The sequence below is a fragment of the Helianthus annuus genome, chromosome 13 (assembly GCF_002127325.2).
Source record: "Helianthus annuus cultivar XRQ/B chromosome 13, HanXRQr2.0-SUNRISE, whole genome shotgun sequence".
Classification (NCBI taxonomy): Eukaryota; Viridiplantae; Streptophyta; class Magnoliopsida; order Asterales; family Asteraceae; genus Helianthus; species Helianthus annuus.
The window spans coordinates 111,968,776-111,981,843 of NC_035445.2; the positions used below are offsets into that span (position 1 = coordinate 111,968,776).

At 35.8% G+C, this 13,068-nt stretch overlaps 1 protein-coding gene across 1 annotated transcript; it reads right to left on the minus strand.

Annotated features, from left to right (window-relative positions):
- Window positions 1–4,533: 4,533 nt before the first annotated feature.
- On the minus strand, window positions 4,534–7,389 carry LOC110898956 (beta-lactamase domain-containing protein 2). Its single transcript, XM_022145811.2, has 6 exons — window positions 7,221–7,389; window positions 6,822–6,957; window positions 6,521–6,678; window positions 6,273–6,345; window positions 5,671–5,865; window positions 4,534–5,581 (listed from the first exon to the last, which is right to left on the minus strand). Exons 2-6 carry the CDS (start codon window positions 6,951–6,953, stop codon window positions 4,844–4,846), a joined length of 1,296 nt encoding a protein of 431 aa, XP_022001503.1. The 5' UTR covers window positions 6,954–6,957; window positions 7,221–7,389; the 3' UTR covers window positions 4,534–4,843.
- Between the last annotated feature and the right edge of the window lie 5,679 nt (window positions 7,390–13,068).

Sequence of the window (13,068 nt, forward strand, 5' to 3'; positions counted from 1 at the left end):
CTACCCACAGTATTTGTCACTCGACTACCCATTGGCTAGCCCATTTGTCCAATGGTGTCTGTGACTGTGGTCAGATCACCCCTTGGCCGCCCGTTTGTCCAAGTGTGACGGGAAATAAGTAATGTATACAAAACCCCACATACCGGCTGTAATTTGGTGATTACATAGACTTAATCCCTGTAATTATAACTTTGAAAATAGTTGTAGAGTTTTGTAAAACAATTGATAAAAAGAGAATGACTCACATTGCAGATTTTAGGAGCAGAGTTTAAGCCTACTGTATAGCCCTGATTAACCTAATTTAAATAACAATGCACACACAAACGGGTTAGTAACTAATTCAGCAGTTACGTCAATTCACGAGATTAAACCCTCACAACGATTAATAAGTGAAATACTTAATCAATTCAATGGATTCACAACGAATGACAGAGCATAGTCCGAATTCGAACAGCACTCAAACATTCAAGTCGAAATCACAATGAATAATAAAGTATAAGCTCTATTTGAGCAGCACTTAAACAATCGTTGGATAGTTATAATCGATCGGACGTTGAATCGTAAGAGCGATCGAGTTATTACCCTGATTGCGGCAGCACCTCGTGAATCGTGTGTGTTTAATTGTACTGTAACAGCCTTAATTCGACGTACACAGAGTATTTTCACGTCGTTTTCAATTCCTATTTCAAGTCCCAAGGTCGGCTATTTATAGTGATTTTTGGGACTCGCTTACGGACCGTAAGCCGTTTCCCTTGCGGTCCGTAAGTTAAGCAGTCTAATTATAGGCTGCCTAGGCTCGGGACTAGCTTGGCTGACTTTACAAATTTGGCCAATCAGCTTGTTGCAACGTTTTATTTAGATAAACGTTCAACTAGGGTTTGTCCCCCTCGAGTATTAGGGGCCCTGATCCTAATTCCGATTGTTCTGAAAATTTTAGGGTTAATGCAGAATTACTTGGGTGTCTCAACTAGGGTTTTCTTATTATCTAATTATCATCCTAATTATTGATTTTTTTTGTGATAGTTGTTACATAGAACATGTTTGAAGAGTACACGGCGGCGAATGAACTTTGGTTAGCATTGATTGATTTCTAAGAAGGAAGCAAACAACTGATTCAGAACAAAAGAAACACGGTCCAAAAGGAATATGACATGTTTGGTGGCATTCGCGGGGAAAGCTTATCAGATCACATCAGCCGGTTTTTAAACATGATGGCGAAAATGAAAAAGGTCGGTAATCCCATCACCAACCGCGCTACAATCAGTAAACTTTTGGACTCACTTCCAAAAGAGTGGAGCTTGAAGTGAATAATGATTTTAATATTATAATAATATATAGTTTTTTTAATACTTTTATTATTTTAATATTATAATAATAATTATTTTCTTTACTTTTTAACTTTAATTAGGTTTTAAAATAAAAGAGATAGATGTAACTCTATCTTTTATTTAATATATAACATGTGGAAGAACAAAGGGAACACTATTTAAAATATACATCTTTTAATTTAATTTAACTAGCTGTACTGAATTTCCCGAACTAAAAGATTTTCAAAATCAATTCGATACCGACTTTTGGCGTTTTTTGTACCAGGTTGGTGTCGGGTTTTACCTTCATATACCGGTAACCGTACTGGTAATTTCTTGATACCAGTACCGGTTGACACAAGCTTATCCAACTTAAAAATTAAAGAACATAAGAAAAGTATTAAAAAAAACAATATATATTATTACAATATTTTAAACACTATTCATCGGCTTTTATTTTTAATATATATATAATATATATATAATATAATATATAACATGTGGAAGAACAAAAAGAAAACTCAATTTAAATGAGAGAAAAAAAACTTTTATGTACGAATCACTTAATTTATGATTAGTTTTAGAGAAAAATGCTCGGATAGTCCCTGTGATTTCTCTAGTTTTCACCTTTAGTCCCTAACTTTTTAAAATTACACCTATAGTCCCAAAGTTTTTGAATTTCGTTCACGGATAGACCCTGACATGGATGGGGGTTAGTTTTTGGTGTTAGGTGCGTGTTAAATGACAAAAATACACCTACTCACAAACTAATAAGTAAAAAGTTAAAAAAAACATAATTCAGAAACCTTCAACCTTCCAATCCAACAATGGCAGACAACGACCTAAAACCTAATTATTCCTCTTCAGAAGATGAATCAGAAGAACCTTCCGGCACTGAAGATGAACACTCATTCGGTACCTAATCAGATCAAGCCCCAAAATCACCACAAAACCCCCAAAAAAACCTAATTTCACCGGAATCAGAACAATCTAGTTCCGGTACCGATTCCGACTCCGATTCACCCGCAGTTGCTAATCCAAACATCAAACCGATCCGTTCAATTCCAATGGAACCGAAAGAATTAGGTCAAAAATCCGGATTGTTACCAGCTCCGGCGAGGAGTAAGCGACCGGCCGCGAGTTCTCCGGCGACGGTGAACAAAAAAGATGCGAAGAAACCGAATAGTAATACGAGTAATTTGATCGAAGAGGAGTCGAAGAAGCAGCTGTTTCAGAGGTTGTGGAGTGAGGATGATGAGATTGTGATATTGAAAGGTATGATTGATTATAAAGGTGAGAATGGTGAGAATAATAATAATATTATTGGTGATACGGGTGCATTTCATGAGTTTATTAAGTCATTACATGTGGATGTTAGTTAAGCACAGTTAGTTGATACGATTAGGAGGTTGAAGGAAGAAGTATGTAAATAATGTTAGTAAGGAGATAGTGGTGGTGGTGCTGTGAAGTGTGGGGGTGGGGGTGGGGGGTATGATGGTGGTGGTGGTGGTTGAAGGTGGATATGGTGGTGGTGGTGGTGTGGGGTGGGGAAGATGAAGTGGGTAGGGTGGGTGGTGGGTCCCACATAAATTGTAAAATATTAATTATATATTTTTTTAATTTTTTAGTTATTAATTTGACAGTAAGGGTATTTTTGTCATTTTACACGCACCTAACACAAAAAACTAACCCCCTATCCACGCCAGGGACTACCCGGGAACAAAATTGAAAAACTTGGGAACTATAGGTGTAATTTTAGAAAGTTAGGGAATAAAAGTGAAAACTAGGCAAACCACAGGAACTATCACTATCTGAGCATTTTTCTCTTAGTTTTAGTTACTATTATTATAGAAGTTGAAGAATCACATAATTTATGATTACTAATGGGGCGGTGGTTCATTGGTAGAGGTAAGACCTTTAAACACCTTGGGATGAGGAGGGAGTCTTGGATTCAAGTCTCACAAACGACAGTAATAAAAGAAATTTGCCATTCGAAAAAAACATAATTTATGATTAGTTTTAGCTATTATTATAAATATAATTTATGAACTTCTTAGCTATATAGTGATTTTTTTTCTTTTGTGAAATTTTTTTCATCTTTCTTTTTCTTTTCTATTTTTTGGTTTTTCTTTTTATTTTTTAAGTTTCAATTAAACCTGGTGTTTTACATGTAACAAAACGAACGGTCTAATACTGATCAAACAACGTTATTACCGAAACTGATATTCGTTTTTATTGTTTCGATCGATGTAAACACATCTTGGTATTTTTTTAGTCATATCATGACTTTTTTTTTTGTTTCTCTTTCGGTATGTGTCGGCATCTTAATGAACTTAACCAATATAAAACAAATTCCTGCCATTAACATTATTTTTACTATTACGTCTACGTTAATTGGGCCGCCCCGCCGCAAAGCTCGGGTGTAACCCACTATTTAGTAGTAAAACAAAAACTACTAGGCTGTGTCAAATGAGGCCCACTAGTAGATCCATGAGAGAAGTTAGGACCAGGCCCATGTTCAGATACATGTGCATGCCGAAGAAAGATTTAGAGAATAAAGTGAAAAGAAGAACAGAGGAGAAGATGATGATAAGGAAAGCAGCGGAAAACAGAGAAGAAGATGATGATCGAAATCAATGGAGGATCACCGGAAAAGTTGCCGGAATATGTAACCAACTCACCTGTAAAATAACAAACTCAGAGAAGCTCTGATACCATAAAGCAAGTATCAGGCTCAAAGCATCCTGAATCGCATAAAATGAATCAGTAATTAACGTGTAATGATATAAGCAATCTACAATAAACTCATAACAAACTGAGATAGAGATATACTGAAGTGACAGTAACCCACACAATCTAGCTAACAGTCACTAATATATGGAAGTCGCCACAAACTAAAGCACATTGTTCTACTACACAATGGGGCAAAATTGGTTTAAGGATAGAGATTACTCGCCTCGAAGCAATAAGTTGTAGTTTTGATTGTTAGTTAGGGTTTACTTTAGTTAGATATTACCTAGAACCCCAGAACCAACTGTCTATAAACAAGTGCGCATCTCATACACCGTGTGAGTTCACATGTACATTTAACCTCTCGCATCTCATACATGTTTTTGAAAAACAATAGTTGATGTGAAACTTCAAATTAAGTTATAGAACTAACCACTAATGACTTTTATAACTTAAGAAAAGTTTTTTGTGCATATTTTGCTATATTAAAAGATGCTACCTGTAAAGATATTGTTATTTATGTAACAGACTTAGTATACATCATCTTTTACATTCTTGATTCCTTGTAGTAATCGTTTGGTGTCTCACTGTTCTGTCTCCTATTATTCTTATATATATTGATACAAATCTTTTAATGAAAACCATGGATGAAATTGGGAATTATTACTATGGATGTACTATTTATTTTCATCATCTTTTCCTAGATGATTATTGAAGAAACCATATATACATTATTATTAAAGAAGCCAGAAATTGAAGCATTGCAGCAAATCAATCTTCAACAGGTTTAGATCAAAACTTGATCTTCATTTAACCGATAGCAAATCATAGAGTTGTGGTATAGGAAGGTCAAGTTCCGAGCAAACAAACTTGATTATCTCCCCGGTCAAAGCGCCTAAAGACAACTTGTTTACGGTCACTGCAATTGCAAACCTGTTGTTTATGTCACAATGACCTGTAGATCCACCTAAGCCCATGTGACCAACCCCGATTAGCGAACCACCCGTTGTGTTAAGTCTTACAAACCCAAGCCCAAACCCACTATTCGGGAGGGACAAATCCTTATAATCTCCACTTCCATAAAAGGCATCGTGCATTTTCTCTTTTGGGTTGGTAAAGATTTTGGTGTTGACGTCATCTTTCGTTGGGTGGCTTTCGAGTGGAGGGAGGGGTGAAGAGGGATGGCGAGATGGGACCACACCGCCATCTGCGAGGGTGGCATAGTAACGAGCCAAAGCACGAGCCGAGAAGTGTCCATTGCCAGCAGGTTGTATGGAACGACGGGCATTGAGAGTATTCATTAATGGAATAAGGGTTGAAACCATGTTGAATGTGTATGAGGAAGGCCAGGAGCCCGAGTACAAGCTGGATTTATAGATATCGTGTTCTGGGTCAAACAGGATGAGATCATCTCTATCTATTGTTAGAGTCGCAAGACGAGATTCGACACCAGGCGGAATCCCTATGTAGAACTCGCCTTCAATGCCAAGTGGGCGTACAATAGCCTCCTCAAGAATATCCTGAAACTTCTTGCCGGTTGCATGCTGCACATTCAAAAACTAAAGTTAAACATCAAGCTTTTGAACCGTAAAGGTCACGCGTTCAGATTCCATATGTGGTTCATGGAACTTACCTCAATGATCCCACCACAAAGCCATCCATATGATAGATAATGATATAACTGTACACGCCCAGGTTCGATCTCGGGTGCGACAGTAGCAATGCGCTTTAGACACTCATCAAAATCACAAAACAGCTTATGATCATTTTCAGAAATGCCAGCAAGAGCATTGTGTAAGCCAGCTGTATGATTAAGTACATGATTAACCTGAGGGATCAAAAAGGAATGGTAATTAGTTAATTTTAATTAACCTTTTGAAATAGGATTTTGATTCTTTACTAGTATAGAGCTGAATAAGTGATGTATGATTTCCGAAAGGGAAAAAACAAATTAAAGATTGTCCCTAATCACTTATGTTTGTTTTACTGGGATAGCTAAAACATGTGTGGTCCTTTTGGATCTAGGCTGCCACTTATCGGCTCCTGGACCGCTTGTTATTGAGCCTTCGGGGAAGATACCTTCTGTCAAAGAAGGAAGAGGACGAATCTAATCGGATGAAGCACAAAAGAATTGAGATCAAGAGAACCTGCCACAACCCCGGTCCAGTTTACAACCCACAACACGCATCAGTTAAGAAGACAGGAACTAAAAGAATTGAGATCAAGAGAACCTGCCTTTATTTGATCTTTTCCATTTGTACCGAACCCTGGCCAAATATGTGCAACGTTTTCGTCAAGCTTCAGTTTCCTAAGATGAAAATACATATTATATTAATCACCAAACAGCAAAACTAGTTAAACAAAAGTCGCCAGAATTGTATGTTAATTAATGCAAACAACCACTAAAGATTTTATTCATAAAGTCAAATTGCTATTATATAGTTTTTATATCATCTGTAACGTGTTAGTGATTATAAACGCACCCTTTATCAGCCAGCCAGTGTATCATTCCGGCTGTGACACCCTTAGTTACAGAGAAAACCGGAAATAAGCTGTCAGGCTGAACCGGACGAGGATCCTCTTTTCCCAGGAATCCAGCTGCAGTATCAATTATCACTTTCCCGTCTTTGTACGCACAAACCTAACACATACAATAACACAAAATGAAAATAAATGGTCATTGATAGTAAAAACTAGCATTAGCGACGTGGAAAATCTGTCGGAAAAAGCGCAAAAGTTTCGTTACTGAATTTCTAGTCGCATTATCTAGTATTGAAATCACACCTGGATTCCAAGTATTCTATCAGTAGTATTCTTCAATTCAACCAAGAAATGTCTCAGCTTTGCCTCAACTTCAGAATTGACTGGACTGTCATATAACCAGCTACTTTTTGAAGCAGCGGATACGTTATTCATGTTGCTGAAAGAAATTTGAAGTTATAAGCTATCGTTTATTAAAACTGTTTATCTGCTGTTGGATTTTGAACACGGGTTTTAGACTTTCTTAACAAAAACAACTTATTTCATTCAAAAATGATCAGTTTGAGCAATTATATAGACGTGCATCAAAAGGCGATAAACAGAAAGCAATCCTAGACAACCCGATTCAGATAGAGGTGTCAGGACGATACTACTAGCATTTGATCATCAAGGATGAAAAGTTTAAAAGAGTACGAGAACAACCCTTTCTGGATATGATACCGATCAACCGCTGACTGTGTAAGGAAATCTTGTATGGTTTATCATCTTATTTGAGACTATTTATGCACCAGCAGGATGGTTAGGTGGGTGGGCTAGGGATATCCCTGAATTAATATACATTTGTTTGTTATCTCTACATATTGTCATCTTATATATGTGTATTATTGTTTTGGCGATACCAGAAATGGAATCTTGTTTTGGTCTGTATAAGACTTTGACAATAAGCATCAACCAATAGTTAGAAACTGATGTTTTTGAATAATGGAACTTGAATTTATGACATCAGATATTTTCAGGGGCGAAGTATAGAAGGGGCCGGGGGGCGCCCGACCCCAGAACTTTTCGCTCCGTAGTGTTATATATGTAGTTTTCGTATAGAAATTTTTGGGTATATACGTTTTCGACCCCTCCGGTTCTATAGAAATTTTTGGGTATATACGTTTTCGACACCCCCCCCCCCTCCCCGGTCATTCGGGTCAAGCTTCGCTACTGGATATGTTAGTAACTTCATAGAAATTAATATAGGAACATAGTGTGGGGTTAGTGTAAAAAGGGGTGGTTTTGTGAGAAGTGTAAGAGGTGTTTTAAACCCTTAGATCTTGTATCTTCGAAGAACATACGAAGAACACATACTGGTCTGTAGGTTCAAAGCACCATGAATGCAGGTTTAAAATTCCACACAATAGATTTTCCACAAAACAAAAAAGAAACAATATTACAATGATGATGATAACTTCTTGCGATCTTGAAGATTTATGCGAGATGACAAATAAATCACAAATTCTTAAAGGAACTTTAAAAAAACAATTCGAAATCCTAAAATAACTCTCAGGAGGCAGTTATGTGAATATTTATCATTTAATTGAACTATTAAGTAAATTACTTTTTTACCCTTTTAAATTAATATAACTCAAGGACACATGTCAGCCAAACAATATTTCTCACACTCAAGCCCCTTTTTACAGGATCCTCAATATAGGACGATAAACCAAAATGATCAATGAACTATTTGACGGGTTTATGCTCGTATTTAATGAAATTTTTATTCATTTAATTAAACAGGCGGACATGCCACGCATCCCGTTCGTATACCTACATATGTGAACATTCATTTATGTTCATTTGCGTTTGTGAATTTGCATCCATTTGTTATATCAATCCGTTCTTTATGACGTGTGGTCGAGTGTGTATGATTTTTATTACATTTTTTTACTCTTTTATCAAGTTTTAAATTTATAAAACACGATATAACACTATCACTCTCTACAACACGCTAGGGCAAGTGCGTCGATCGTTGGCGTAGTATAGTGATGGTAAGATACCGAGGTCGTCCAAGGACACAAGAGCTTTTACTACCGGAATGTTGTCGACGTCCAATCTAATCAAATTTTGAGGAAACATTTTTAATAAGTAAAATAAAGAAACTAAATAAATAAAGAAACAAATAGAAAAGATAGAATCACTTGGCTCCGACTCATCTTTTATGTATCATTTGATGATTTCCACACTTTGGGTTTTTTAAGAGATTATCTTAGTTATAGTGTCATATCCCTCTTTTGGAGGCAACGCTACCCTCAACCATATTGTTCTGAGTCAGCGGTGATACAGTCCCGCAAGGCTGGAATATTGAAAGATAATTAAGTAAGTTATTAATGCAAAATGTGGCATGTCCCTCTTTTGGAGGCAACGCTACCCTCAGGCATATTGGTCTGAGTCAATGGGGATACAGTCCCGCAAGGCCGGTTTAAAGTTTTAATAGTAATTTGTTTATAAGGGACTCAAGTCGTTCTTACTTCCCCCGATTTGATGTTATTTGCCTCAAAGGAAGTCCTACTAAGCTTGAATCAAGTCCTACCAAGATTTATACACTGAACGAGACAAGAACTTTACCCATACCATCCTTCTAACCCCCTTCCAGGCAGTTAACGTGCTTTATATAGACCGTAAAGACACGAATGTGTGAATCAACGAAACATGAAGAGATAATAGAATAAAGTTCACTTTCAATAAAACTAGTTATTAAAGTCATTAATACATACCCAATTAAAAAGTTAACCAAAGAATCGAAATCAAAAGTAATACATAAATGACTTGTCTTCACCAAGTGATGTAAGAGATTAGCCAAGCATGACCTTTGTTTGATAAAAACTCTTACAATCAATCTTGGATCCCAAGAGTACTACACACTTTAGAGATGGATTGTGAGAACGTGTTTGGATCGATTCTAATGCACTTGAATTCTCAATTGATTACGTAGATCTCGTATCTTGTGCGGAATCCAAGTACGAAAGTGGATTGAACAAGAACAAGCTAATTATAATATGATTTCTATTGATTGATTTATATGTACAAAACCATGATATCACTTAGACAGAGTTTCCCCACTCAAGTCCACAAGCATGTCACAATGGGCAAGACACTACCACTATATAAAGAGGTTGTCCATCCACGCAAACCACTAACACGAACCCACGCAGGTTTGTGCGAACCTGCAACTGCGGACTAACAAAGATATGCGTGAATGGACTTGAAACATAAACCCTAATTCTACGCATCAGTCCGTGCGGACCAACTAGGTTCATTCGCGCGGATTGACATGTTCATGTATGTTATACACTTTAAACCCTAGTCTTGTCTTATCTGATAGCTACGTCTCACTCCATTTGACATTGAAGTACGTGATTGACCAAAGCGATAGACATATGCACTCACAGACTCCCCCTTAGATATTGTTGCAGTCAATCTCGTAGCTAATTTTCATCAACTCTGAGTCTTTAAGAATCTTTGACACTTCAGAACCATAGACTCCCCTTTTCATCATGATTCATCAGCTCCCCCTTTCATCAAACTCCCTCTCTGCAAGTTTCCCCTTGCTTTGATCTTTCTGAATCTCAACCTGGCTCTCTGAAATTTTGACAATTCAAAACACTTGTAAGAATTTCTCTCAAATTCAGAACTAGCAACCTGGTTCTCTCTAAACATAATTTGACAATTAAAATTTATTTGAGATTTCCAGGATCAAAAACCTAGCTCTTAACAAGATTCATTTGACAATTAAAAGTAGTTAAGGTTTCCAGAAAAACTAAACTCTAAATACAAATATTTGACGTTAAACACCAAAGTTGTGAATTCAGGATCAGAACCTGACTCAGCTCCCTCTATCAAATAACTATATATGTCACTTTAAAGCATCCAACTTTCACAAACCTTCACAGATAATCAAGTTCAGTTTAATGACCTTGATTATCTGATTTTCAACCAAGTCTAAATTAATGACCTTGGAGACTATCACAAACTATTTTTTGATTTTTCATTAAAAACCTCAAGTTTCAAATTAATGAACTTGTTATTTTCTAAGACATGTTCAGTATACTTAGATTTTGAAACTCAGTTTTCCAACATCAGTTGTCGAAACATAAAGTGAAACAAAATCTTTTTGGATTTTACAAAGTTTATGCTAAAACACACCTAAAATCTTTTTGTGATTTTTTTGAAATCAAATGCAATAAAGAAATATTTACAGACATATTTTTGTTAAGTTTGCATCAGAGGATCATATCAGTTTATGACACATCACAAGCACCGTTGATCTATATAAACTTTAAGCTCTAAACGATCCACTTAGATTGTCAATATACTAATCTACTTAAATTTTCACACAAACCTCAATTGATTCAAAATACGATATTAGTGTTTTAAGAACTTAACTTAATCGTGTGTCCCACCTCAGAATATACTCCCGTATCAAAATTCCCTAGATTCAGTCTTACAGGTGAATATACCTAAATGATATCTGTCTCTGGGTTAGTGCGAGGCCTTGAGAGCTTAGGTTAGAACTTTCGTTTAGTCAAAGAGATGAAGGCTCGACTTAAGGTCTGTTTTAGGAATCTTCTTTACAACTGCACTTAATATATATCTTTCGATATTTTGTCAATTTTTATGCAGAGGGAAAGTTTTAAGCGCAAAAGCATTATACGAGTTCTAGGCCATTGCTGATGCAAAATCAGAAGACCAAGTATAATACCCCAGATATCAATAAGTATCAAGACCTAATATCTCAGAATCAGGCAATCTCTCAAACGAAATTTCCGAGTACTAAGTCCATATATCCGAGAGATGTTCCCCACGAAATAAGAAGTTATTGATTTTAGGTTTATATCTCGAAATCAACTTACTAAATGTGTAAAACCCTATTGGCATATCATCAATGAGATCGTTTATCACTTTTAACATTCCATTTCTTTGGCATGTCGTGATTGTCTACTAATGTACTATCATTTCCTCTTTTTACACAAAACTCTTTTGAATTTTTCATATTTTTTTACTTTTTATTTTATTTTTATTTTCATTTATTATTATTATGAACCAACACTTCCTATTTTCAATCACAGGAATCCTCTTCCTGTGCCAGGCTGCTCCGCAGTCCATGTTGACTTTCGGTTGAACTCTGGAACACCTGTACATTCAATCAACTCAATTACTTGAATAACGCAACCCAGGCCTGTTTGACCTTGGGTATTTTGACACAATACGAATCATTCAGTTTTGAAAAATCTTTATCGTTTTTCACAAAAACTTTTTCATTCTTGACTTCAACCTCTTAGGTTGAATCGATTTTCCTTTTCTTATTTTCTGAAGTCTATTTCTTTACCACCCAAATTTTTCCTTTTGAAACATACCTTTCATAAAATCTTGAATCATTTTGAATGTTTCGTTTTGACAAATCAATCTTTGGTTTCCAATATGATTTTGATTCAAACTTGGATGTCTTTGGTTTCCAAATTTGTTTTGGCTTGGATATCTTTGGTTTCAAAACCTGTTTTGGCTCAAATTTGGGTGACTTATATTTCACAGCCTAAGATTTCTTTTTATTCTTTTCAACATCAACAGGCTTTAGATTTGGACATTTGCGACTAACGTGTCCAACTTGTTGACATTTAAAACATGTTTTCTTTGAAACATCTTTGGTCTGTAGTTGTTTCTTCTTCTGAGCATAGAACTCTTCATTAGTCTGTCGACTAAATCGGATTTCTTTCTCTTATTCAGAACTTGTTCCGTCAACAAAGTTCATATTTTTCTGAAATTTTGTCTTTTCAACTCGTTTCTTTTGATTTTGTTTCTTTCTATAACCCAACCCAACCTCTGTGTTTTTCTTTGATAACTTGGTTTGTTATAAAAAGATTTCACGCTTGGTTTTCCGGCAAATTTGTCAATTTTAGATTTTTCGATTTCTACCAATTTAAAAACTTTGTCAATCTTTTCCGCAATCACATTTTGAATCGGAACTTCAACATCTGAGATTAATTTGTCAGATCTGACAATATAATATGCCAACATTATTGGATCATCATTCGTATTTATCTCAGATTTTGAATTCTTTAGATAATTTTTATGAAAACTTTCCTCATCTTCAACTTGTGATTCGGACATATCAGTTTTGGTAGAATCTTCTTTTAGAACGCTTTCAACAACCTTACTTACCACCTCTGAATCACCAACATCATCAGATTTGGAGTAAGTTACGTCAATGTTTTCAGGCAAATGATCAACCATGTCGAAAGCTTTTACCACCATCTCATCATCATAGAAAGTATAATTTTTCTCCAATGGTGGTGGAACCTGATGATATTCTGAACCAATTTCCTTTTTATTTTTTTTAGAATCATTGTCATCTAGTTTAATGTTGAAAATGCGTTCAAGAATATATGAAGAATCATGATAACTTTGAAGTATATTATTTTTCTGTTCTACTTCAGCCATTTGACGTTTAAGCTCAGCAACTTCATCAATATACTGATTTAAAACTAATTGTTTTCCTTTATATCTGGCT

Bases quoted from the DNA above. Each gene is read 5' to 3' on its own strand.
- LOC110898956 (XM_022145811.2), bottom strand. From the start codon at position 6,953: ATGAATAACGTATCCGCTGCTTCAAAAAGTAGCTGGTTATATGACAGT. The intron at 6,679-6,821 runs GTGTGATTTCAA...TGTATGTGTTAG, and splicing joins ATAGAATACTTGGAATCCAG to GTTTGTGCGTACAAAGACGG. The intron at 5,866-6,272 runs GCAGGTTCTCTT...TTGATCCCTCAG, and splicing joins ATGGAAAAGATCAAATAAAG to GTTAATCATGTACTTAATCA.